The following is a 27,957-nucleotide window of genomic DNA, read 5'->3' as shown; positions in this document are numbered from 1 at the left end:
CCCGCTCGCACCGCCGGCTCCCGCAGCCCCGAACCCGGCGCCGGCCCCGCTGCCGGGAGGGCAGAGCGCGGCGGCCGCCCCGCCCCGGTGCCTCCCCAGCCCTCCCGCCGCAGCCCGGCCCCAGCCCCGCGGAGCTCCGACCTGCGCGCTCCCGGCGGCAGCAGCGGCTCCCGGCGTGGGGCTCGCCCGCCCGGCTTTGTCTGCGAGGGGCGTCCGCAGCCTCCTTGGCGGGCAGCCCCCGCCCCGGGGCGGCGGCCGGCTCAGCGGCACCGGCCCTTCCCGCGGAATGAGCCCCGGCGGGGCTGCTGAAGGTAGGTATGAATCCTCCCACTGCCGCCTTTTCTAATGCGGTACAGGTGTGGGGCTGTTAGTGCCATCCAGTGCAGCTGTGCATGATTACCCCCATTAAGGTAACAGTTCAGAGATGTTCTACCACTTGTGTGGTTTCCAGAAAGAAGATAATTAGCTGCCCAGAAATTTAAATGTTCACGTGCAATCCGCACAAGCTGATGTTGGGGTGTGTTACTAACCTGTGTTTATTGAAGTGGTAGTATTTAATTGTTTTTTCTTCTGTCATCTTCCAGGGTGTCTCTTTAGCAAGGCTTGTGACATGAAGTAGAACAGGCGTTTTGAAGAGCTCTGCCATAAGTACCGCCGTATCTCTGAATGTTGGCACATTTACTGGAGACTCTTCCCAAAGTCTGTTTGAATCAGAGCCTGTGAAATTTCCAAAAGCTTCATAATGGAGTTTTTAGCATCCAAAGGAGATTATATGAGATATTTCAAAAGGTCTTTATTGCTACTTTTAGTATGTGTAATAGTTCTTGTATGCACTGATCAAGACTACTATAGTTTACTTGGAGTATCCAAAGAAGCAAGTAGTAGAGAAATACGACAAGCATTCAAAAAGCTGGCATTAAAGTTGCACCCTGATAAAAATCAGGTAAGTTAGCTTTTTAGCAAGTCAAAGGTGTTGACTTAATGAATCTTAGTGTTTAAACAAAAAGCAGTTTTAATTTATCAAAAATGTCTCTCTGTGAACCACCTGATAATATAGTTTGACTCAGATTTTCTGCAGAGAAAATTCACAAAAAATGATAGAGTTGAATTTAGGCTGTGTTAAATTGCAGTAGTGAAAAGAGTCAAGATTCTCTAGTTCTCACTTATATTTTTGTAACTAGAAGAAAACTTATTTGTGTACTCTATTACCTTGTTGGTAAGCTGTTGAGTTTTCCTCTTTCCATTTAGTTTTGGGGGACTTGCTGTTTCCCTGCCCTGAAGTCTCCTCTAAACATCAAATAAGAACAGCCTGTTCTGAGACATCAGTCTCCAAGTACCAAACAGGACAAAACAGACATCCTGTGACTGCCAAGGGATAATGGTGGAGGTTACTCTGGACTAACTGGAGAGAGAAGATTGGAATGGCTTAGTCTGTGCTGCTGTATTTCTAAAATACAAAGAAATCACTTTTAAACATCATCAGTTTTTCCTTGAAATGATGTGAAATAAGCAGAAATTCACAGGAAATAAAAGGGTTTAGAACTACATATGTACAACTGCATGGAGTCCCAAAAGACAGCAGTATTTCATATCAGCTCAGGGCCTGCCTTCACTGACTACATTGGAGCCTCTGACAGCTCAGTGAGAAAGCCAAATGTCAGCAAAGTTAGGAATGCCAGCTTGTAGCTATGAAATGAAAGTTTTGTTTTCTCTGTTGGTACTCTGGAAATAATGGCCTTTGGGGTCAGATTCTGTTGTTTCTGAGCATGCAGATACTACTAAAGATTTTTCAACAGGTTATTTTCAACCTTAGCGATGATACATAGAGGATGAACCCATTAGACAAATTCCATAATGGTAATGAATTTCCTGTGTATCTAGCTAAAACAAAAATCTTAAGAAAATGTCTTTTGAATGAAACGTGTTAGCAGAAGTTAAAAGAGCAGGACTGTGCGGCACATTTTGCACACCACTGTTACACTGCAGATCTCAAACTTGGATTCTAAATATGTCTGCAGATTTTTCACCATTCTAATTCCCAAGCTACCTAGAACAAAAATGCTTTTCAAATAAAAGGAGATGGCATTTGTCTACACTGTCAAGACCAGAAGGGATTAATCTGTCTCTAGCAGAGATTTTGAACTGGTCAAGTAGGGATTCTAGGGGAGTGGAAAAGATTATGGAGGAAATGGTATGTCTTCATTCTTGAGTATTTTTTTTAATTCCACTGAAGAGAGACTTGAAAAAAAAGGGTTCACTGGAGAGTGTTACAGCCTCCAACCAGTTGACTTTGTATTTCAAGTGTACTTAGTGAAGATGGAAGAAATAAGAGGAGAGACCTGGTTTGGGAGAGGAAAACTTTGCTGTAGTTTGGTTTGAGATCAAAATGCAATGTCTGCTTCCATCATAACTGACATCCTTAGCAGGCATATAAAAATATTTCCAAAGATAATTTTCTCAGCACTATATGCACTATATGGTTTATTGATATATTACTAATTATAGTTTTCCTTACACAGAATGATCCAAATGCACATGACAATTTTCTGAAAATAAATAGAGCATATGAAGTACTTAAAGATGAAGATCTGCGGAAGAAGTATGATAAATATGGGGAGAAGGGTCTTGAAGATCAGCAGCAGGGAGGTCGGTACGAGAGCTGGAACTTCTATCGCTATGATTTTGGTAAGTTTTGATGTGTGTTTGTACTTGCTTAAAACAGTCAAAGGAAATGTCATATTCAGATCTATATCAGAGCTTTTTTCATGTTTCTTATGCGCCTCTCCAGGTCTCTGTCTGCTCTGTAGCTGTTACTTTCTCTCTGCTGGCCCAGTATTTTATTTACCTTGTTAATGGCCACCCAAAGATGCAATCTATTTACCTGGCCTTTTGTTCCTGCTGCTTGCCTTTTTATAGGTCATCTAACTTCTTGTTTATTCTTTTTAAAGTGCAAAGATTTTTTTTTTCACTTAAATGTCAGTGTTAATATTTCATCAGGATTCTTTTTAAGGAAGACCTTCTTTGTTTAGCATCCTTCAGGGGGATTTTGAGAGGAAATTTTTGCACTGTCAAGCCTATTTGATATGCAGTTATGCAATTAGAGAACAGTAAAGAGGTAGCAGAAACTGAAAAAAATAACAGACTCATACCTAAAAGGATCTTGAGACAAGTTGCTTAATGTTTGTCTCAACAAATTTTAGGTAGTTGTAGGGAAAGGTTGCAATTAATGATTCTCAGAGCTGCTGTAACAGGAGTAAACTAACAGGGAACTGAGGAACATAGTTGGATTGGGATGAAAGGAACAGGAACCTCTACCTTGGCAATTATTTTTTCCTAGTGTTGTTTGATTTAATATATCCCAATCTCTAAGAAATTAATGTCTGTGCAGATTGAAATTGAATAAACCAGTGGCACAAGTATCACAGGAAAATATAGCAATTAGCCTAAAACATATTCAGATTTAAATTTTATCTCACTGAAGTTTCACTGCTTGATTGAGAAACAGTATCCTGGAATGTCTATTAATCAGTGATTTAGGGAGCATCTATTTTTATATATGTGTGTGTACCTATATGCAAGTATAGCTTTATATATATATTTATATGTGTGGGTGAACATATGTACTGTATTACGTGAGATATAAATGGAAAGTAATGTGAAAAGTATGTTGTCACCTGTAGATATTAACTTCTCTCATTATTTATTTGCATTTGATCCTTGTGTACTTCAGGTGAAATGACATCTCACCATGTTAGGTACTGTAAAAATCCGCAACCATAATAGCATAATATAATGCTCTTTATTAGTATTTTTGGTACTCTGCACTGCCTTTCTTGTGTAGTTGAAGTAGTGGAGTGTTTTGTAGTGATGCCCTCGGTAGGACTGGTTAGCTTTGTCTTCCTTGACTTCCTTATCCACTTCATTCCACTGCACACACACTTTGTTAGTGGAAAAGCCTATGGCTGGAAACACCTTTGTGGTCTAAATGTTTAGGTAACCAGAGGCTGAGAAAGTGTGGAAACTTCTGGTCATTATGTAAAGCTCTCAGTGAAAGCTGAGACTTCTTGAATTTTAATCTGACAGCTGGATGATGTTATTTCTAACATCATTTCTCTTGCCATAACAGCAGTAGTTCTGCTGGCTTCATGGTTGGTTGCTAAATTGTCAAAAGAATGTTCTGATAGTGGCTGTGGTAGCATGAGAGTGAGTGAGCAAGCAAGAGGTTAAACAAGGATAGCATTTTTGTAAAACCTCTTTGCCAGTTTAGTATTTCATCATAAATCTACTGTCTTCTGTTGTGCATAAGATGATTGATTGTTTTAAAGGTGGAAAATAAAAGACAATTGTTGATTTTTTTAATAGGTATTTATGACGATGATCCCGAAATTATAACATTGGATAGAGGAGAATTTGGTAAGTTTTTAAAATAAATGGCTGTTTGACAACATGACAACCCAAAGTACAATTTTACATATTGAGCTGTGTCTTAGTAGGCTTTTCTTACCTGTCTTTACAAACACATGTTGGAAAATCATCTTCACATGAGAAAACAAACAATAAAAAAACCTCTTAATGCTTCCTGTTAAACACTAATTGGCAAATCAATCAATATCAATATACAGCTTACATTAAGTTTTAGAGCTATTTTGTGAGGTCTGTAAAAGGAAATTATTTGAATTAAAATTTTGTTACTCCTAATTTATTGTTGCTGTTTCTCTTGTATAAAAATGCACTTGACAAAACTTTTCTAATATATTTTTTTTCTGTGAAATCCAGTCACTTGTGTGTAGTTCAAAATCAGAAGGTGATACCAGATACTAAAAGCACAGCTAAGGAGAACAAGGTGTGGAAAGAGAACAGTTTCTCTGTGAATATTGTCCAGGTTTTTTTTCTTTTAAAATTACAACTAAGTTGTTTGTAACTAAGAGAGGCTAGAGTAAAAAATACTGGATTTTGTATAATTTTTCATCTGCATATTGAGTATGGTTTCCTGTGTGCAAAATTGGACCTACATGCTGAATTTGTCTTGTAAACTGTTGTAAGAGCAGACTCTCATGATTTCCCTGAGACCATTCATTAATCTATTTGCAGGGTCAACATATTCCTTAGTTGTCTTTTTTGTGAGGATATTTTAATACAGTCAAATAAAGGTTACAAAATCCACTACATGAAAATTGGACAGGCTGAAAGCCAAGTAATTAAAGGTGATAACTGCTCTTTGTGTATATTTTGTTGCTGTTGTTTGCTTTCATAAGCAAGATGATTTATGTTTCCCTTGACTTTTCTAGTAATTACATTAACTTGGATTTTAAAATTACATTAGACATGATTTCTTCATAAAAATACTGCCAGGTGAGACTCACTAAATACATAAAGTAATATAATGGAAAATTCTAGTGGGTAAAAATCCTTTAGAACTTGTATTTTGTAACTAGACTTACACTATCTCACATTTCAGCTAGAATAATCTGCAAACGGTACGTTTTTCCTAATTAATAGAACAGATGCTGAAAGTCAGAGGGCTGATACCTTCTGAAATAATAGGATTTTCATGCACCTGCCTACAACAGTATGTTCATCAGAGTTACTGTTACTGTGCCTGACATTAAATACTTAATACAGCTTTTTGGGGAATACAGTATAGCAAAAATGTACATCCTAGATGTTACTACATTGCACGTGTGCATGATTTACTTACAGTTTTCTTCTCTCCACCTAGATGCTGCTGTTAACTCAGGAGAACTGTGGTTTGTGAATTTTTATTCTCCTCGCTGCTCCCACTGCCATGATTTAGCACCTACGGTACGAAAAACCAAGTAAATGAACTCTGGTTTTAATAGCACAAAACTTAATGAAGTAGATTTTTACACTGAAGCTGAAACCAGAGACAACAATTCAAAATTCCAGAAATAAAGTATGTGTTCATTATATCTTTATAGGCAAATAGTCTCTTTTTCAATTTTTTTTTAGTGGAGAGAATTTGCTAAGGAGCTGGATGGAGTGATACGCATTGGAGCTGTGAACTGTGGAGATAACAGAATGCTGTGTCGAATTAAAGGCATTAACAGTTACCCCAGTCTGTACGTTTTCAAAACTGGAATGGTGAGTGATAAGACTTCCAAGTGTTTTTAGAATGAAATCTGGAGAAGTATTTCTTTAGTACTTGTTCAGTCATAGAGATTTTTTATAAAGATCTTGCTTTATAGTATGTTATTTCCTTTAGTAATAAATATAACTTTTTCTTTACCTTAGTAAAATTATTTTACAAAGTTAACATAAAAAATGTATTTGTTAATATATATAATTTATATTTTATATATAAATAAATTTGAAATAAATGCTAATATATTTTTACAAGACTTTTTCTGAATAATTTTTCTGTGCAACATACGACTTCTGATTGGGAAGGTAGCGTCAGCAGTGGTGCTGTACCAAACAAGTCTCCTTGAGCGGTTTCTCTTATAGTGCTGTAAAGGACTTTTCAAGTACAAAGCATAGTCTGTGGTTTTGAGTCTTAAAAATATGACCATATGCCGAGAGAAACTTGGAAATTCCTTCTGCAAGATTCCCCCCATGCTGCCTGCATGATGTGTGTCACTCTTTATAGCTGCTTGCTAAGTCGTGGTGCTGGGGTGGCGTACAAAGTGCACTCGAATAGATGGGTACATTTTGACAATGATAAGTTTTAAGAAGTTGAATGCTAAATGGAGTGATATAAGCAATTTTTATTTAAATAGAAATACAATCATTGGGAGTTGGTGTTTCTAAGACTAAATTATCCTCATGTTGCAGCATCTGGAAAGAAATCACATTACAAAATTTAAATAAAGGTTAAATTTCAAACATTTGGATAGGAGAGGGAGAGAACAGTTAGGGTGGTAGTGGGGGTTGGTCCTGCAGTTGCTTAAGTACTATTAGAAGAACACAGTAGATTTTGGGATGGGGTTATTTGCCTTTGTTTTTTTCTTAATTTTATAAACTTTACTTTTTGTTTTCTATAGCAACCAGTGAAATATTACGGAGACAGGTCAAAAGAGAGCTTAAAGAACTTTGCCATGCAGTATGTTACAAGCACAGTCACTGAGTTATGGGCAGGTAATGTTCATGTGTTTAGCTTGGGGGGCTGTTGTTGAAATTGTTTTTACTATATAAAATAGGGCAGAAACTATGCATATGACTGAATCTTTCACCTATTGCTAAGTCTTCTTTTTGAGAATAAAAACAGTTCATGTAATTTGCTAATACAAATAGAAAATCTTGTTTCATGGCCATGTTTAACTAGTCGCAAACTGATGCAAATTGTTTCATTCTTAGGAAATTTTGTAAATGCTATTGAAACTTCATTTGCATCTGGTGTTGGTTGGCTGATCACCTTCTGTGCTGAACGTGGGGGTAGGTACATTAAATACTTTTTAAATAATGTGACAAAAAAATAACTTCTGTTGCTAGCAGCATAATCCCTTTTGCTGCTAGAAAACATCTTAGGTCACCACAGTATTTGGCCGGTGGGTAGTTTAAGCTTCTGCTAAAAGCAGTTTGACAAAAGGATATTATTGGAAATATCATGTTATTGTGCTTCTGTAATGTCCTGTGAGTCACTGAAGCAGCACTGGAGTGTAACCCATCAGGAGGGGAAGTGGCAGAAAAGGTTTCTCCTTCAGTTTCCAGCTCAGGTGACTGCTGAGGCACGTGCCAGCTTCTTGTCATAGCTGAGCAGCAGAAAGGCTGTGTCTCCCCCTTAAACCACCAATATTAAAATTTAGCTGAATAAGTTAGTTAATAAGTTAGGTTTGCACACAGTAATTGCCTCTTACCACTGGTTTCACATCAGAGTCGTTTTTTGTAGCTGTTTGTGCCTGGCTTTCTTGGGATCAGTACTGGATACAATATTTATGAGAAAGTTACCTTGGTTATAGCTGGTAGAGCTAAGTAAATGCACTACACCTTGGACAAATAAAAACTTCTCAGCCTTATAAAGAGACCTTTGTTCTGAGAACTGAATAGCCAGAGCCTCAGTCTTGGATTTACATTTGTAAATAGCTTGATTTCAACTTGCAGCCCTTTCGTTATTACGTTTTCAACTTTGTTTTAGTTAAGGACAAGTTGATGCATCTTATTTTTAAAAAAAATCTTCATCCAAAGGCAGCCATTCAAAGCATATTCTATATTTATAATAGTGAATTACTATTTGTATCACAGAAAATTTATATTTCTGTTGAAACATCATCCCAAGACTCTATGTAGATACTTAGATTACTTTTTTAAACAGTGATTAACAAATTTTAAAGGTCAGTCTTTACAGTAAAGAAAATAGTAAAATTTTCTATTTTAAATGAGGATTCTGTGTTGATGAAGCAAGAGAATGTTATTTTTGGGAGTTTTTTAAGTTAGAGTAGACAATCATCAAGTGCTGATTATTAGATATGAAAATTCCAGGAATACTGGATGAACAGCCAGGAAGCATGCCATTAGAAATGGTCATGTTTTTTGGGAGGAAAGGGGCAATTCTAAGCAAGAGTAGATTTAGTGCATTAATAAGGTGAAGTTTTATGTTTGTGAATAAAAATTTTTTGTTTCACAGATTGCTTGAGTTACCAAACCCGCCTTAAGCTAGCTGGGATGTTGGTAAGCAGTGTTTCACTTTGAAAGCATTACATGTTATATTTAAAACAAAATAACAGAAGTGAAAGCATCAAATTGTAACTAAAACTTTCACTGAGTTTAGTAGAACCAAGATAACACCTGTTAACTTTTAGAAGAATTCAATACTTTGCCCAAGCAGCTTTTGAAATAACTAATTTTTTATGAATTTTATAAAATAAAATTAATATTACATAATAAATTACAGTGTTGTTTCTTTTTATTTTCTAAGTGTTATAAATAATTGCCTGTGTTGGGATTTTCAAAAGCATTTCTGTACCTGAAATTTAGAAATATTTTTCTTTGGATTTGTTTTGTGTTGTTTTTTTCCTAATTACAGGAGGGTCTTGTTAATGTGGGCTGGATGGACTGTGGCACCCAGGGAGAGCTTTGTGATAACTTAGATGTCTCATCTAGTACTACTGCATACTTCCCACCTGGAGCCACCATAAATAACAAAGAGAAAGGAGGTGTTTTGGTATGACTTGTCTTTCATTATCTATTTAGATAAACAAAGTGATAACCATGCTAAAGGAATGTATAGATCATTTCCAGACTGACAATACACAACTGAAAAGATGCTTTTTTTCTCTTCTATGCTGGTATGTTCTGCATGAGTTCATGTCCCTGTGTCTGCTCAGGCAGTGATCCAATGATCCTGGAGGTGATTCCAGTTTGCTGGGAGAGTGAACAGCAGCCTGTGACTGCCTGGCCACCTCCCCAGGAGGCTCCCGAGCAGCTCTGGGAGTCCGGGGCTGGAAGTGCCCTGTGACTGCCCCAAGAGCTGCTTCTAACCCTGCTGTCCTGGCAAGCCTGGGAGTCTCTTCTCCCGAGTAAAAACTGACGGGACAAGAGGAAATGGTCTCAAGCAAGGAAAGTTTAGATTAAATATTAGCAAATCTTTCTTTAGCAGAGGGTTTGTGAGGCACTGGAATTGCCCTGAGGGATGTGGTTCAGTCAGTATCCGCGGGGTGTGTAAAAGACACATGTGGACATTGCACTTGGGGACGTGGTTTAGAGTAGTGAACTTGGCAGCTGCTTACAGCGTGGACTCAAATGATCTTAAAGGTCTTTTCCACCCTAAATGGTACTATGGTCTTTGATGTGCCCCTGATTTTTTATTCCAGAAATAATATGCAGCAGGTATCACAAGTTTGAGAAATGCTACCCTGACATGTGTGATAAAAGTACTCCTACAGTGTCTGTCAGTACAAATTTTACTGCTCAGTTCTATTCTAGAATTGCAACCTACATTTGTGTGGAAGTTTTAACTTCCCTAATTGATGGGAGACATTTCTATTTGAAGCACGACTTGTTCCTTTATTGTCACTACTGTTACCTTTATTTTTAAAAGGAGGAAAATAAATTGCAACCTACCTACTTTGAACCTTTTAACTTACCAACTCAGTTACTGATTCATATTACTTCCAAAATTTTACAAGTTAAGGAAACCTAAATATCTCTACAGTGCAGTTATGGAAGGCTGTAAAACTAAATTGGAAATCTTGTAAACTTGATTGTTGGGTTTGGTGTGAAATTTGAATTTCACACTCTTTGGTCACTGTCTTGGCAAAATACAATTTCTTGAGTTGAATATTGTAGGCAAATGAGTTAAAAGCAGTATTCTGAAAGTGATGTTTGTGGAATTACATGTATGAAAAAGAAGTTGATCAAATAAAATATTATTAACTGCATTCTCCATTTGATTGAAAGAACAAATCAGAATAAATTCCCTGACACTTTGAGTACTAATCAGGTTGATTTTTGTAATTCCTTGTAATAAAGACAGTTAATTCTCTATCCTAGTTTCTTAACTCCTTGGATGCCAGAGAAATATATCAGGAAGTAATGCAGCATCTACCAGACTTTGAAATCATCTCTGCAGCATCATTGGAGGTAATTTTTTAAAAATATGCTAAGATTTCTTCAAATAATATATTTTTATTGTTATTTTCTATGGTTTTCAAATACTGTTGACACAACTTAGCATTTAACTGAATATTACTTCTTTTTATCTCTACCCAAAATTATTTAACATTGTTTGTCTACATTCACTTTTGTTGTTTAGTAAAATAACAAAAGTAAGGGGAGGAGATTTCATAGGAATGTAAGAAATCACGGAAATTGCCATTGTAACTCTCTCTGCAACTGCAATTTTCTAGTAATTTTCTGAATCAACTACATTGTAGAGAATTTTGGTCTAAGTGTGTTTTGTTTGGTAATTTAGAAAAGAAGAAAACACTTGTTAATCCATGATAATTGATGTATGAACTGAAATTGAGTCTTAAAAGTAGCTCATGTGTTGGAGGAAAAACAAAAGTAAACCTCTTTCCACACTGGTAGTTGCACATAGCAGCATAATTTACAACAGGAAATGCACACAGAAGCAACAACATTGTTGGAGTGCAGCTTGTAGCCAGCTTGCTCTCAGATTTTTTCCACTTCCTTGATTATGTTGCAGTAAAAGGAAGTTTAGTGGAAGGATTGCATGAAAGAACTTGTTTAGTGGAGGTCTTTTGGAGATGAATAACTGGACATTTGCCTTTATAAAACACAAAAGAATTTTGCACGTTGGTGTGGTTGGGATTCATTTTTTGTGGTGTTGTTGGTTTGTTTTTCCCTGTGGTTTAAAGGACCGCCTGGCTCATCACCGGTGGCTGCTTTTCTTCCAGTTTGGGGAGAGGGACAAATCAAATGTGCAGGAGTTCAAGAAACTTAAATTTTTACTGAAAGATGAGCATATTCAGGTAAGAGTGCTCTCATCTAATGTTAAATGCTCTTCACATTCCAAGAACAAATCACGGTTTTCATTGTTATTAGCTTTTACCCCACATGACACCTCTGGTACTGGAAGAGATATACTATCATATAGCAGATCTGCAGTCAAGTTTTTTATTTAAAGAAATCACTTACGTTTCCTGTATGTTTTTAATAATGGAAAAGTATAGAGAGATTATATTTTAAATCTGCTTTGTTTTTGGAAATGTTGCTGCAGATCCTGTTCCATTAATTATAAATTAATTATAAATTAACATTCCAACATCAAATTTATGTATGTGGAACTATATTTTAATTATTCAGAAAACCCTATGATCATGTTGATTTTTTTCTTAATAAAAAGAAACCAAGTTCAAACTTTGCACTAAAGGCCTACAGATTGTATTAATCTATAAAGTATGTATTTTTTTAAATTGTTGCTTTGACTAGAAGAATTTGAATGTTACATTTATTTTAGGTGTCTTCTTACTTCCTTGCTGTTGTATTTGGAGGGAGGTAAAAGAGAATTCTTTAAGTTTTTATTCCCCATTTTGGCCTTTAAATTAAAAATTAGCAAGCAACCTAATATAGTTATGCAGGTAGTTTTCCTTGAACATCAATTTTTTTAAGATCTCTGTTGTTTATAAAAAAGGCTATCAGTTTTCCATCTTTTTACCTTTGTTTTCTAACTTTTATTTCCTAACATAATAAAATATGTTAATTGATATAAATTAGACTGCTTTAATTAAAATGGCATTGTCTGTTAAATATAGGTTGGGAAGTTTGACTGTCTTTCCTCACCAACCATCTGCAACAAACTGTATGTTTATCAGCCTTGTTTAGCAGTCTTCAAAGGAAAAGGCACTGGAGATTATGAAATTCATCATGGTAAGGGAAACTTTGGCAAGTTTAAATCATGACCTAATCCCTTTGAGATGACAAAATCTTTGGCAAACCACTTTTTTTTCCCCAAAGAACAGTTTTGTAGCTGTAATATTTGCTATCTTTCCTCTGGCCATGATGTAACCTTACACAACCTATTTACAATTTCCTCTGGTTTTCTTTTTTCTATTTTTCCTGGGTAGGCAGTCATGAGATGCTGAGGGATATAGTTTGTCTTTGCAGTCTGTTTCATTTGCATAATGACATACAAATGAAATCTCTGAAGCTGATCAGCACAGCTTCTGCTTTGGGTTGGATAACTAAAGAATGTTGTAAGGCACACCCTTCAGAGAGACCTGACATGCTGGTTACACAGTGCAGCCAGTTTGACAAACTTGGATTTGGTTTCATGTATCACTGCACTAATTCCATGCTTTGTTAATTCTGTCCAAGATATTGAGACTTTTACTTCTTACTTTCATTTCCAACATCACAGTTTCCTTTCAGGAAGGGTTGGAACTATGTTACTATTTGCTGCTGAAAGGATTCAGTGATGCTGGAAGGGAGCCTAAAGCCAAACTGTAGCTTGCAGGAACAGGTTTAGCTTCATCCAGAACGTGGCACAAAGCAGTTATGCAAGATGAAGTTCTCAGTTTTCAGCCTCTGAGGTATTAGAAACAGCCTGCTAGGATTAAGCCAGAACCTCAGTACTGTTATAAGCAGGAAAAGTGAAAAGTTTTTCACTATTTAGAAAAGATTAGGCTTATCAAGGGGAAAGGATGATCCCATACATCTAATGATTGGTATATAAGGAAGAGTCTTCTATACTTCCTGTATATACATTGCTGCAGAGAGGGCAGGAAGAGGTCACAGCCGTGCAGCATTTTTATAATGGTGTGGATTGCGGTGGAAGAGAAGTACATTGGACTTCAGTGCATTTTTTTCTGAATGGTTTGGTTTACTATTTAGAAAACAGATGGCATGTAGAACATTCACCAATAGCCATCTCACTCCAGTCTTTATGGGAAAGTAATCCTCAAAAGAATCTGGCTTTTTTATATGCTGTGTTGAAGGGATTCAACAGTTTAAAATCTAAGAACAGTAATAAATCTTGGTAAGTCATTGTGCAGTGACTTCAGATTTGATTAACCTGAAGTTCTTATTCTCAGACAAACTCATTTCTGCTGACAAATACGTATACAAAGGTTATGAAGAGACTGGATCTTTGCCCACTGGAGCTGTGTGAGCAGTAATTTCAGTTACACCTAAATAGCTGTGATTTATCAATATAATTTATTTTGCTTGAAGTTTTTACCTTGTCAGTCCCTTTGCCAAGTCAAGTGTATCTAGAATTGTACTTTTCAATTCCAACACAAGTAAGATGATAAAATAACCAATGATCCTGTCACAAAAATTTCATCATTTTGTTTGACAAAAATATGTTTTTTCTTGGATAAAGTATTTATTTGACTAATACTGGGTAACTGGCTAGTTTAATATTTAGCCACATATCAACTACGGTATGTCCTGCCTGTGTAGGTTTGGACAGTTTAACATTGTCCTCCTAAGGAAAAGTAACATCATTTTATGCTACCTTTACTTAAGCAGGCTAGGTTTAAAGATGAGACAAGGGACTCCTATTTCTTTCAAAGAGTTTTTTAATTACACCTCTCATAGGTAAAAAATTGAATTTCCTTTCTACATTGTTTTTTGAAGGAAAGAAGATCTTATATGACATTGTTGCATTTGCCAAAGAAAGTGTGAATTCCCATGTCATCACACTGGGACCTCAGAATTTTCCTGACAAAGATAAGGAACCATGGCTTGTGGATTTCTTTGCACCGGTAAATATTGGATATCTCTATATATTCCTTCTTCTAAAATCTGTTCTGTGATTATGTAACAAGGTACTAAGGAGTAGCTAGACAGTGCCTTTCAGCATCATGAGAAGGTGTTCTAATTCCTCATTCCCTGGCAGCTCTAGTTCCTAACTGGGTTTTCTGTTTAATGCATTCTGTTGTCAAAACAGCAGATGATTAATCTCAAATCCTCTCCTGAGAGCTACCTGCGGGAAAAGCAATTGCACTTACTTGGATTTTGTCTTCTAGTGGTGTCCTCCTTGTCGAGCTTTGTTACCAGAGCTGAGAAAAGCATCTAAACATCTTTATGGTCAGCTTAAATTTGGAACACTAGACTGTACTGTCCATGAAGGCCTTTGCAACATGGTAAGCTGCAGGAACTAAAAATAAAGAAATATTAATATAATCTTTTCAAACAATATCATTTTCTTTGAATTGGGGGTAGGAGGATATTGGCAGACAATGTTTGTTCTTTAACATTACTTTCCTAAAGGGCAGTAAATTAAACAGGCACTTGTATTTTTTTTAAAGAAGCAAACTATATAAACACTATAATAATTTATTAATATAATAATTTATTAATGCAGAATACAAGTCAGATTTTATTCTAATTTCATAGTGTTACTGGAAGACTTCAGAAGTCTCAGAATTTAATAATTCTGTGGGCTGGGGTTAATGTCTGAAAATGCATGGAAAATGAGCAAAAAAGTTTTATTTAGATGTCTTTACCCACTGAGGAATTCAAATGATGGGAACTGGCTGTGTTCAATGGTAAACAATAGTTATTCATACAGTCCAAACATTCCATCTGAGGACTGGGAGTAGTTTTAAAGCTAAGGCTTAGGAGGCCCATGAATTAATTGCTGTGTTTGTGGAGCATGGCAGAAGAATTACTGGCTGGTTTTTAAGTTGAGAACACACTGTGCCATCTCTGAATACAACTGGCATCTTCTCTGTACTGATTTCTTATGGTGTCAGATTCTCACCTGCCTGTAAGCCTGAGCACTTGTACTGTACAAACTGAACAGATGAGCAGCCTGAGCCACCAATACCAGGGACAGTTAGAGGCAAGTCCAAGAGCCTTAATCATTCTGTGGAATTTGTTATTGTTTGTTTTATCAGCATAACATTCGAGCTTACCCAACAACAGTAGTGTTCAATCAGTCTGATGTTCATGAGTATGAAGGACACCACTCAGCTGAGCAAATCTTGGAGTTTATAGAGGTATGTAAATGATAATGTTGGTTGCAGTCTTCTTCTATGCAATTCATACACAAATACATTCTTCAGTTGGAAGATTCTAAGATTTTTTTTCTTTTAATTAGACAAGGAAAATAAAAAGTGAAAAAACTTCAGGCAAGAAAAGTGATCCAGCAACTGTAGTCAGAGACTTGACAACTAGTGGATTCATTCCCCTACTCTGTCACATAATTTATTTGAGATCATTAGCAAATAAAGAAAGATCCCTTCCAATCTGCAAAATAATGATAATTATTTCTATCTTATTGAGAGAATAAAGGAATTAATATTACAGTACTTCCAACTTTTAAGGTGGAAATGCTTCACATACACACCTTGATATAGGAAGAGGTTCACATTTTTGTCAAGTAGATTGCTGCTGTCCACATTTTTCAGCTGTCTTTGAACTTTCTTAACTGCAAATTACTGGTATGGATCACTGTTGATACTAGAGTTCTGGCACCAAACTTGGCTCCAGCATTCAGGTTCACTGCTATAGCCACAGGCTATTTTTCACTTTTTGAAGGGACATTTCTCTCCAGGCAGCTCAGAAGAAGCAGCTTCAAGAACACACATGCAGAAATAGGTAGGGATTAGTCTTTCAGTTGACATTCAGAGGCCCATAGTGCACTATATGTATTCCAGCTTAAATAGCATGGCTGAGTTTTGTAACACCTGTTGCTGCTAGATAAGCTGGATTTCCTGGTTTTTACCTTCTTTTATTGTGAAAAGGCAGAAAACCTCCCTTTTGGACCCTGGGTGTACTTTTTTGATAATTTTTCTAGACAACTTAGGCTTTTAAAAATTCGATTTTTGGGTTGAAGGAATGTCTTTTAGTTCTTCTGTGCCTTTCAGTGGTGTGGAGTCTTCCCTGACAGAGCAGCAAGCCCATTTCACAGAACATTCTCGAAATTTGGCACTTTTATACACGATGGCCCTAGATAGGGGATACATTGTGCAACAATGAGTCATGTTTATGAGCTGTCTTTATTTAGGATCTTAGGAATCCATCAGTGGTGTCCCTAACACCAGAGACATTTGCTGAATTGGTTCAGAGAAGAAAGCGAGAGGAGATCTGGATGGTGGACTTCTACGCTCCATGGTGTGGACCTTGTCAGGCCTTAATGCCAGAATGGAAGAAAATGGCCAGGGTAAATCACATTCAAACACTTTTCTGCTTTTGTTCCTCTTCTGGGAAATTGCTGAGATGGCACAACTGCTTCCTTAAGAGAATTGTAAGCTGAGAAAATATAGAGTCTAATACTGCCACCAATACAGGCAATTCCTACCTGACAGTTTTGGATTGTTCCAAATACAAAGTTTTTATGCAGCTTTTTAAAAGCTTCAGTACACTGATACTGTATTCCAGTTTTTCATGTTGGTTACAAGTGTGTAAGGTCATTGTAGCATTCTCTCATTTACAGAAGTAATATTATTCTACTGACAACCATTCCTGGAGGTGTTTACAGGAATTTGAACTAGAAAATTTGGGACGGAAAAGAAGGGCTTTGGAAACAAGCCTGTGACTTTGAGACATTTAGAACTCTACTAGGAATTATAGCCAGGATTTTCTATCCTGTTGGAATGTCTGTGAAGCGTTAGTAGCTCTGTAGGACACATTCAGTAATCATCAGCTTCCCTGCCCATGCTGGGTAGTTTGGGCCTTGGCAGCAAATAGAATGTGTTCAGGACAGCCCGCTGTGACACCGCTGGCCCATCTGCTCTGCACCAGCCTTGGCACAGTTCCTGAGCTGTCATGGGGCACACAGGACCAGGGCATTCTTTGCACTAATTAATCCCACTCCTGAGTGCCATTGAGGTAAGGTAGGTGCCTTGTGAGCCCTGTGCGTGCAGCTTATACTAAATGTGTGCATGATGGGAATGCATCTGGGCGGCTGGCTCTGGTACCAGTGATCTGTTTACAGGGAAGAGAAAAGCCTTGTGATAATCTTGGTCTGTTCTGTTGAGATTTTTTTCCCCCAACTAAGAAGTATTACTGAAATTGCAGTAGTATTGGTTAACATATTTGATGGTAGGTTTTCTTCTTTCTTTTTCAGATGTTAAATGGATTAATCAGTGTAGGCAGTGTGGATTGTCAAAAATATTACTCTTTCTGTCACCAAGAAAGTGTTCGGGGCTATCCTGAAATCAGACTCTTTCCTCAAAAATCAAACACAGCTCATCACTATTAGTAAGTACATTGCTTCAGTTTGGGAAACATTCCATGCTGTAAAACAAGACAAATACACCTCTTCTGTTGTCTAGAAGAGGTTTATCACAGCTATTAAAATAGGCTGTAAGGATATTACTGTACTGGATACCATTGGTTTTGTTACTTCAAACTAGGGATTTTATTTTGCCTTTTCATTTCAGTAATTTGAAATTACACAGGAATGATAGTTTTTATTTCTTCTTTTTCTTGTCTTGGTCTTCTAGTCCTTAATTTTATAGGTTTTAATTCTATCTGTGAGACTTTTAATTTATTCAGATTTGAAAGCAGGGTAGAAATGTATCCTAAAACATATGTATTTACATTCTTTATTTCATTATCACCACTCTTCAGAGTAAGTTGTTTGTAAGGTTTTTTTCTCAGAATAATTCAAACTACTGTGCAACCGGCTTTTTGTTTTTTTCTTTTACTTTTTATAGTAGCTACAATGGATGGCACAGAGATGCCTATTCACTCAGGGGCTGGGCATTGGGGTAAGTTACTGCACTCAACTTTGTTCACATGCTGCTTGCTAGGATAAATTAATATTTAAATACTATGTAAATCAAGAACTAGAAACACTTGGGTATATGTATTGTTTAATTTAAGATGTTCAAGTTTCTACATCTTTTCACTTACTGCTTTTAAAATTTGGAGAAATGGCATACTCCTTGCTCTCTACCCATCTCCTGCAGACAGTATTATTTTGTTTACCACATTTAAGAAGTTATTCTCCTATAGTTCAAAGTGTGAAATAGGGATTTCCAGACTACAAATGGTCTTCATTTCAGAAGCTTTTCTGAAATGCAATTTGCTATTGCTTAAAGTTTTGAATGTATTTTGATTGTTACTCTTCCTTTACACAGGTATTTGCCACAGGTGTCTGTAGATCTCACCCCTCAGAGTTTCACAGAAAAGGTTCTGAATGGAAAAGATCATTGGGTCATTGATTTCTATGCTCCTTGGTGTGGACCTTGCCAAAATTTTGCTCCTGAATTTGAGATGCTTGCAAGGGTATGTTTTCAAATATACTGGAAGCTTGTTATAATTGTAATGGTTAAAATCTTACTCATCAGCACTTTATTTCTTAGCAGTCATCCAAAACCCACAATACTTCCACGAGCCTCCTACTCAGGGAGTTACGCACACTTCTGGGTCCCACCAGACAGTGGGTGTTGTCTTCCACAGACAGACACACAGGGACCCTCTTTCCAAACAGATTTCAGCTTTTGATGGAGTGGCCTTTGGAGCTGTGGTGTGCTTTTGTGCTTTGCCCTGAATTCAAGTACAAGTTCTCTCTGAATACATAGAGAGACACCTGGCACAAGGCTGACAGTCTGGCAAGCAAGCAAGCAAGCAACTACTCTGAAATATTTCAAAGATTTCAGCAACAATTTTCTTTTTACCCACACTGCTGGCTTATTCCACTTATTTGGTTTTACTTACCCATGGAACCTTGTAGTTTGTTTCCAATAAACATTTCTTTTCAGGCCGTTAAAGGAAAAGTAAAAGCTGGAAAAGTAGACTGTCAAGCATATGGTCACACCTGTCAGACTGCTGATATCAGAGCCTATCCTACTGTTAAGTTTTACCCCTACCAAGGAACAAAGGTAAAGTGTTTATAAATGTATTTCATTTCACCTTAAAACTAAAGAGAATACTTCTGTAACATTAAAGTGAATTGTTTATATATTACTGTATCACCAAATAATCAGTTTCAGTAATACTTATAATAGTAGGAGAGTGATGCAATAATAACAAATTGCAAATTAAAAGAACTAAATAAAATTCTGATAATGATTAAAATGTGGGCTTAATCAGAACTAGGGTTTAATTTTCAAGGTCTTGGATGACAAAATGTTTTTCAACTGTTACCAATTCACCAACTACCCTAAAGTAGATGGTCTGTCTCTAAATGAAATATGGACAACTTCCTTTTAGCTAATAAGAAGTATAATTAAATGTTGTTATTATATTGAAAGACCAATTTTGACATCAAATGTATTGTAAAACAGATAATTAATGAAAAATAGATGGTTGTGTTGTCTCAAAAACAAGCCTTATCAAAATATTTCAATTATCAGTGGGACTCTTTCAGATCAACATTTCTTACTAACAGAGTAATAGTATAAATTAAAAATACAAAGAGTATTCAGATAGTTATAGGGATTGCCTTTATTCTTGTAACACTAATAAATTTCAGAAACATTATAGTGACTTTTTTAATGTATTAATGCTGAAGAAAAAGTATTCACTGGTTTCTGATAGAGAAGTGGCTTAACTTACTTTCCTTTTTTTTAACTGAATTTTTAATGGGAAGTTCTATAAATCTTTCATGGCACAATCTCACCAAATTCCATGAGATTTTCTGTGGTGAAGTGTAAAGACATTCTAGGTCTTCAAAGTAGCCACCCACAGCAACAGATTTCACATAGATTACAAAGTGGCAGACGTGTAATAGCTGTCTAGCTTAAACACTCACCTCAATAAATGTGAGCAAATTGTAACTATTTCAGGTTTCTTTAATGATCACGGCAAAATTAGTGTTGTTTTGAAAACTAGCAGCTAAGAGTGGTTCTTAGTACAATGCAAATTGGCATTGTTTAAACAAAGACAAAAATACATCCATGAATCATAAATCAAGCTACCAAGGCCATTGTATTCTGCCCTGCTTTTTTCTTGAATTTTGTCTGAAAATTGTGTAACATATTACCCATGCTCTATTTTTGTTTTCTTTTAAGAAAAGTGTTCTTGGGGAATACATAGACAGCAGAGATGCAAAAGGTATAGCTGACCTTTTGAATGAAAAATTAGAAGCAATGGAAAAGAAAGAAAAAAGAAAAAAATCTAGAAATAAGGTAAGAACACTTACTGTGGAGCCTTTGCAAAAGACTTGCTATAAATAATAACTGCTTAAAATTATGTTAGTATTTGTTCTTTACCCATAGAATTAAATGCAAATTACAGAGGCAAGATTGGGTAAACTTAAGAAGATATTAACACACAGCTGCTTAAGAAATATGTTTCCAATTGAAAACTTATTGCTACTGAAAATTGTAAAATCATATGAAAAAATATTTTTGTTTGTAGTTTCAGAGAAACTCAATTGTTTATTTTCTTGTCACTAGGATGAACTCTAACTGGTACTGAAGGTAGATACAATTCAAAATATTCTGAAGCTGTGAAGATAGAAGACACCACAAGGAAAATATAAGGATAGTTACATTGGTGACAGGACAAGACACATGAAAACAAGTTTGAGTTCACAGGCATACACAACTGTATGAGTTCTGTTAAACTGTGGGGAGATGAAAACATTTTGGTTTTGGTGGAGGCAATGTTTCTGCATGTCCCTCTTCTGATATACCAGCTACCTTCTTCCTGGCCAAACACTGGAGTTGACCAGAAATGTGGACTCTATCACTTTTGCCTACCCATTTACTAGTTCCTTATATTTTTTTCTGTCTCTTCTCAAATGCTTTTTGAATGTGGCACTCAGCCTGTGGCTGAATATGCACTCGAAGCACTCTGCAATGCAGAACACAATGACGGATTGTCTATTTGACAGACAAACAGTTGGACCTGATGATTATTCTGCTTTGAGGTTGCATTATTGTCTAGTCAATGGTTAAGGAATAAAATCACAAACTGGTAGGAGGATGTGTTTATTGAATTAAATTGCTCTTGCTCTCGAGTGGATTGCTCTGTTGTGGCAGTGGTGATGCTACCTGGATGAACAGAACTTTGAAGAGCTTTAGTTCCTTGGTTTGGTTTTGGGATTGTGTTTATTTTTTTAAGTAAGAAAGAAAAACTAAAATAATTCAAATGTGGTATTAACTTTCAAAGATTAAATTATGCAATAGACACATCTGGTTAAGTCATTAGATCATCACTTTTATCGTTGTCTTTTTAAATATGAATGTATTCTGTGGACATAGTTAACCTCTTTTGGCATTACCACTTTCCCTTTCCCTGCAGACATATTTTTAGGTGGGGTTTTTTTGTTTGTTTTTATATAATCTTCAGGCAAGCAGGAGAGCAAGTGCCTTCTTTAATTTAATAATGAACACTGTACATTGCAATGTCTCCTCATACTTCTTACTAGAATTCCTGCTCTAAAGAGTAATATTTTTCAGAGCTTCTCCATAGACAAGAAAAATTACAGCAGATGACAAAATGTCTGCAAATAACTGGTTCATTATTTCAATAAAATGCTCCCTAGCTCTTGACAGACGGAATTTCCTCCCTTCTCTCTACGTATTTAGACCTAGCATGACTGGTCAGTGTATCATGAGTATTACAAATCTGTAAATACATTGTTATTGACAAGTAACTTATTTCATGAAGAAGGCAGCAAGAAATGAAGAGACACAAGTAACTGAGACATTCAGCTGTTTTTCCCCTATTCTCAGGGTTGCCTCTATTGATTTTTCATTTTTGCAGCATATTATTCTAAGAATGAAGAGACTATTGCATCTATTTTTTAATAAAGTAGATCCTCCTACATCCAAATTTAACTTCAAATTCAATCACAGTTAAAAATTAAAATTTTAAAACTAACTGTTTTGGTCAGTTTTTGCATATCACTGTAACTGTACTTCCTGCCTTCTATGCCCTTCTTGGAGAATGAGGTCTAGGAAAAGTTTTGAAACATATTTAGGCTGTGGGGAAGAGGATTTAGTTTAAATATCAATAAAGTTCATTTTGAAGAAATAATTCTGTATCAAGGTATTCTCTTTGTATCCAGATTTCTATATTTATGAGAGACCAAATGGATGTGTATGGGTGGGGGAAAATATACTTCCAAATTAGATAATAGAAGTTTCTAAGATTTTCCATGTTTTCATGGATTTTTTTACAAAAAGACTTAAAATGTTTCATTATTTAAAGTTTTCAACAGGAATGCACAAGAACTTACTTCATTTATTGAAACTTGACATCTGAAAACAGTGATGTTCCAATCCCCAATACTTTCAACCTTGGTCTTCTCTCTCTGCTAGAATTCAATACTAATTTTATATTCCCATATATGTAAAGCCACCACAATTTTGATAATAAACACCTAAAGGTAAATCATCAACGTGATACAAAGTACTTATCCCTAACACTGAACCGACTCCTCCTTTTACTGCCAACTTTCTAGGATCTAACAGACTTCTCTAGCTGCCAACAGACAGTAATTACAGTTAGATGAGCAAAAAAGAAGAAAGTTTCCCAAATTAATGTATATGACAACTGTATTCTGCAGAGTATTTCTTGACTAAGACCACAGAAGCCATATTAATAAAAATTTGGAGTGCAATTCCGCAGAAGCTGATACTTCCTGTAAGAAAATGACTACTTAAATGTCAGATTATCAAGAAAACATTCAAGAGCTGAATTAAGTAGGGGTTGGGTTGTTGTGAAAACACATTAGTTCTAGTTAATTCTTACTGTACAACTGAGCTGACATGGAAAATACAGCCTGAAGATGTTCTGCTTTTTAGGGCGTAATAGACAAAAAGCAGAATATTGGTTTTCCATCAAGCAGTTCAAATTAACATGAAGAAGATATAATTTCTGCATGTTATAGGCCGCTATGGAGTCACATAAACTTCCCTTATTCTTTTCCTACCTTAACAGACACATTAGGAAGAACACAATTCAGTCAGAATAAATTACAGATCAATTAGAAATTCATATAGCTGACATGATTTGTTTCCAGAAAGCAGTTTCTCCCTATAATATGTATTTTAAATAATATTTATAATCCTACTAGAAAATGAAAATAATTTTTCTCTTGTTACGTGCATATGTGTACATTAAGCAATCCCAGTTGTGCTCTTGTAGATATGTAATTCTTTCACCTGGCAGGCTGTTTATTTTAGTCATGATACAAGATCTCAGCTAGTCCAGTAACAAGCCCATACCCAGGATACTTCATTTTTTCATACCCAGGGTGTTGTTTTATTTTTGATGAAGTTATAGCAGAAAAATATCCTATGTAAGCAATGGAGAAAAGTTAATATATTCCTACCCTGTTTTTTCAACTGTAGTTCAATGCTCTTTTTGGTAAGTGTGTTCACTTACTTTATTATCCTACCTTTGGTCATGAATCATTATTTCTTGAACTAAGCCTGCATTTGTGCTCCTCAGCTTCATGACAGAAGCTCCTCAAGTCTCACCACTCATCTTTACACCCACAGAAGGCAGCATTACCTCTGAATTGAGTATCCCATCTTTTCCTTGTTCATAGCCCATGGGGGGACAGGTTCTGATGCAGTTTCATACTGCAGCAGATGAAAGAACTCACTCACCTGGCAAAAAATGGTGATTGCACATAATACAGGTAAAATCCTCAAGTTTTAGACAGAGTTCTATATTCTAGGAATGAACAAGTCCCCTTCCCAGAACTAATCACAAATTATTTTAAGCCTTAGCAAAGAGGTTAATATATAACAGGTTAATATGAAACAATTAAGAGACTACATTCTTGGATTTTTTTCTTTATCTAGTCCACTTAAAAAAAAGATTATGGAAATACCTGGCATATGTTCTACATCGTGGCAAAAACTGGGCAAAGGCACACCGCCACCTGCTGGACAAAACTGGATCCCTGTCTCACAGGGCACTGTGGTGAAGAGCAGCTGCAGGCAAGACAGAACTCTGTAAAAGGTTATTTGCACATTCTACTGCCACTGCCCTGGGGAGCTGCCCAGAGGTGCTGCTGCATCAGACGAGACAAGCTGTGAGGTGCAGAGACAGGACAGGCATCTTACACTGCACACAAAGCTAGCACTCTCCAGCACAGCAGTCCCTGCACAGTGAGCAGTGGCCTTGCCTCTGATCAAGAAAATGGAGTGCAATGAGACCCAACTGCTCCACACATGGAACAGACTCAAATATACTTTAGTCACTTTATTTGTATCTATATACACTACATTTTGATTATCCAAGTAGTCAAGGCAATTATTCTCAAATAGTTTAGTACATCAATTTTATAAAATACAGCTGAACCAAGTTAGAATAGAAATGCATACAATATTGTACATTAAGTGCTTTGAAGAATGACTAGTCTGGCCACCAGCTAGTGAGCAATTCATTTGGTTTTGGTCATTCTCACAGAGGAGACTCTACAGGTAACTCCCCTGAGCCCACTAGAACTGCTCTACCAGCAAGAGTCCCTCATGTGCTTTTTGGGGACAGAATGCATCCCTGGGCTGCCAGAAGGCATTCTGCTGTCCACATGCTGACTCAGTCATTGCTTCTGACTTGGACAAGATTTAGACATTTGTCTCAAGGCCTCAGGTCAACAGAAGAGTCAGTGTAGCTCTGAAGAAATTCAGTCTTCATATTTGCAACTGGGATTTACTTACACATGCTAAACCTGTGTTATAAGCAAACAAATAAGCTCTGGCCAAAGGGTTCATCCTTAGGAATTCTACAGGGACACAGACTGAACACAGCCTCCCAAGCAGCTCTCAAAGATTTGTTCTGCATGAAGTATTGCTCTCCTTCTGAGAAAATTAAGCTTGGTAGTAATTGAAATGTCAGGACAACTATCATACTGAAAATAGAACATTTGAGGAGACCCATTCAGCTGCTGGGATTTGGACTAGAAATGCTTACAGCCTTATACCACAGGACATCCAAGATGACCCAACTCCAGCTGATACTGCAGCTACTGTGATACTCATGACCAGTAGTTTATATTCCAGTCTAATCAGGACTAGTCTATCAGCCACATCCTGGCCAAAAATTAACTGCTGACACCAGCTCAAGTTCATTCCTACAAATCTCTCCAACTGCTGTAACTTCAGCCCAAGAAGTTGGGCCATGACCATTCACGTCTCTGGCTCCTCTGGCTCTGTTCACAGGCTGCAGAACAGTGGAAGATTCTCTCTCCCTTCTGCAGTGCTGAGGGCCTTGTGCTGTCCCGTTCCGAGGAGTACCAGCCACTGTCAGATGATGAAACTGCTCACAGCCATCTGCTCAGGACTCTGGCAGCCAAGCAGCACAGAGCAGCCACACATCCCAGATAAGATGAGGGTTACTGGTGACAGACTGGGCTAGCACACCCCATCAGCCTAGTGCAGGTGCCATGCCCACACTCGTGCTCCATCCGCCAATCCACATACTGACCAAGGTGGAAGACAACAATTTGCTGCTGTTGGGTCACCTTAGCTGGCCAGGACAGTCAAGTTTTGCCTGTAAACTTTAAGAAGGGAAGGAGGAGAACACATGTAAACTTTAACTGAGACTGGAACATAGGCTGCACGGCAGGTTCTTTCACATTGATGAACCAAGACAGTAGGTAGAGGCCACAGAAGTGGGAGTAGCACTGAGCTGATGGACTGGTTGCCCTCATTAGACAAGGCCACACACACAACCAGGCAAACTGGGAGAACATTTCAACAAAAGAGGCAAGATGCATCCCAGAGGTGATCAGTTGTGCCTGATGTGCTGTGTTGGACTGAAGCAAGGAGTACTGTGTCCTCTTTCCACAGCACACATCACTGTAGCCTTCAACAATGCACCCCCAGAAACAATTCTCACATTGCACTGAGGAAATCAGTACACTTGCTTTTCTGCTGCTTCAAGGCCAGCGTCTTTGCTCATCCTCTAGTACAGTGTTGCAATAGGGTGGGGAGGGCTCCTTCCAACACAAATGACTGTTGCATCCTGTCAGCTCAGACAAGAGCTGCACTGCTTGGTTTTGGAGCAAATAGCTCAATTCTCACTGCTGGCCTTTTCCTTTCTCAGTGCTGCCTACTGCTGGTCACTCCTAAACAGCCACCACCATCTACTGCAGAAAAAAAATACCGAACACAGGAGAACTGAACAAGATGCACGTCTCAATCCATAGTTACATTGATGAGGGCATTATGAGGCAACTGGTTAGAATGAGCAAGTGATCACTAAATCTGTCCCAGATTCCATGTTCATTTGATGTTCTTCCACCAGAGACTGGAAGTCAAAGGACAGTATTCTTGCTTTTCAAACTCATTAAAACTCCTGTTATTTACTGGCCTGTATTATAATGAAATGAAAAAGTAAATTCATCGCCTCAAAAATGAGTAAAGTTTTTTTTAAATGGAAAGAAATGCTTATTGTAATGATACAGAGACTCGCAGATCTCTGCACATCTTATGCATCATACAAGATACCTGTTAGTTCAGGTTTTCCTTTTTACAGAAAACAACAACTACATTCATCTCCGTGACCAAAAAAAAATCATGACATGAATGCAAGAAAAACATTCTCCTGGCAAAAATTCACCATGAGGTAATTGCATTGCTTGAAAGTAAAGGGAAACTGAAATGGATTTGAAGTGATCTGCCAGGAATGATAGTTGCATTAAGAAGAAAGCTGCAGTATTCGCTTTGTCTAGCAACTCACTACCTTTACTAAGGAGAGGGTTAATCTGCTTCATAACTATGATCAATCAAGTCTTGTTAAATTAAAGGTTATGTTAGTTACCTGTTTCCAGGAATTTGAGCAACATTCAGATCAAAGTACTGTTTAGGAGTGAAGGGATATGTTTTGAGTTTGGCAGTATACTGATGACTGACAATCCATTTTTATGGAATTCAACTAAAATGCAATTATGACAGATAAACCAGAGCTGTACTGCAGTAACATAACTTAAAAGATGAAGTCATAGGGTATTATAGATGTGGAGCTGCCTTAAAAAAATACTGTTTAAAGAACCCAGTAAGAATTAAAACTATGGAGCACAAACAGCACAAGTTATTAATGGATCCTAAACAGGTCAATTACAGACCTTGTAACAATAGCAGAACTCATGAATTAACTTCATTCTTCTCTCCCCCATCCACATTCGGGGAGTTTATTTCACATTTTCAGTACCAAGTATCCACTACAGAAACATGAGCTGCATGTATTCAACACCACTTTGGCAGTGCAAGACTTCCAGAGATTGTGTACTTCTTCACCATCAGGATCTGGATAGAATGTCAGTCCAGTACTTAGAAGGAGATAGCATCACCTTCCCTACTGACAGCAGGGATGTCACTTATCAGTGCTGTTCAGTGGTACCTTACAGTTTAGATCCTTACTGAGGCAGGTTTTCTTGTTATCCTCCAAGAGGGGATTAAAGTGCAAGCAGATTTCACACTCTGCAACATGATGCCCATGGTCAGTGTAGACGTGGAGCTGCAATCCTCTTGCTGCTGGACAGATCACTGGAAGAGAGTGGCCTATGATGTCATTGTCCTCTTGTGCTTTCCCAATATGGGCTTTAGCTCAGCAATTCAGGCCCAGTCCTGTCCAATGGTCTGGCACCATCAGGAAATACTTGTCCATAGCTTCACAAAACCTGGTCCGGTACAGCTCCGGAGAGACCACAGTGGGCATCTTACCTAATGGGTA

At 37.2% G+C, this 27,957-nt stretch overlaps 3 protein-coding genes across 9 annotated transcripts in view; 1 reads left to right on the top strand and 2 right to left on the bottom strand.

The window, feature by feature from the left end:
- The window catches only part of PDE1A (phosphodiesterase 1A), a 194,427-nt gene extending 194,155 nt beyond the window's left edge, over positions 1–272 (bottom strand). The window contains exon 1 of the mRNA XM_074548352.1: positions 142–272. The gene's annotated coding sequence lies outside the window, so the exon portion shown is untranslated. The remainder of the gene's footprint in view (positions 1–141) is intronic.
- Positions 172–22,302, top strand: DNAJC10 (DnaJ heat shock protein family (Hsp40) member C10). The gene is made up of 23 exons (XM_005484131.4): positions 172–311; positions 585–943; positions 2,520–2,685; positions 4,363–4,413; positions 5,720–5,802; positions 5,971–6,102; positions 7,002–7,095; positions 7,315–7,392; positions 8,582–8,625; positions 8,981–9,118; positions 10,447–10,536; positions 11,274–11,387; positions 12,171–12,285; positions 13,996–14,123; positions 14,388–14,504; positions 15,261–15,362; positions 16,373–16,528; positions 17,435–17,568; positions 18,027–18,080; positions 18,453–18,600; positions 19,077–19,196; positions 20,328–20,444; positions 20,715–22,302. The coding sequence occupies exons 2-23, from the start codon at positions 743–745 to the stop codon at positions 20,724–20,726; spliced, it is 2,394 nt and encodes a 797-aa protein (XP_005484188.1). The 5' UTR covers positions 172–311; positions 585–742; the 3' UTR covers positions 20,727–22,302.
- The window catches only part of PIKFYVE (phosphoinositide kinase, FYVE-type zinc finger containing), a 66,404-nt gene continuing 60,172 nt past the window's right edge, over positions 21,726–27,957 (bottom strand). For all 7 annotated transcript variants that reach the window (XM_026791733.2, XM_074548345.1, XM_074548347.1 and 4 more), the window contains one exon: positions 21,726–27,947. In XM_026791733.2, the coding sequence (XP_026647534.2) occupies positions 27,832–27,947 (116 nt within the window). In that variant the 3' untranslated portion in view covers positions 21,726–27,831. The remainder of the gene's footprint in view (positions 27,948–27,957) is intronic.

The sequence above is a fragment of the Zonotrichia albicollis genome, chromosome 10, assembly GCF_047830755.1.
Source record: "Zonotrichia albicollis isolate bZonAlb1 chromosome 10, bZonAlb1.hap1, whole genome shotgun sequence".
NCBI lineage: Eukaryota > Metazoa > Chordata > Aves > Passeriformes > Passerellidae > Zonotrichia > Zonotrichia albicollis.
This window is presented reverse-complemented; position numbering and strand designations above follow the sequence as displayed.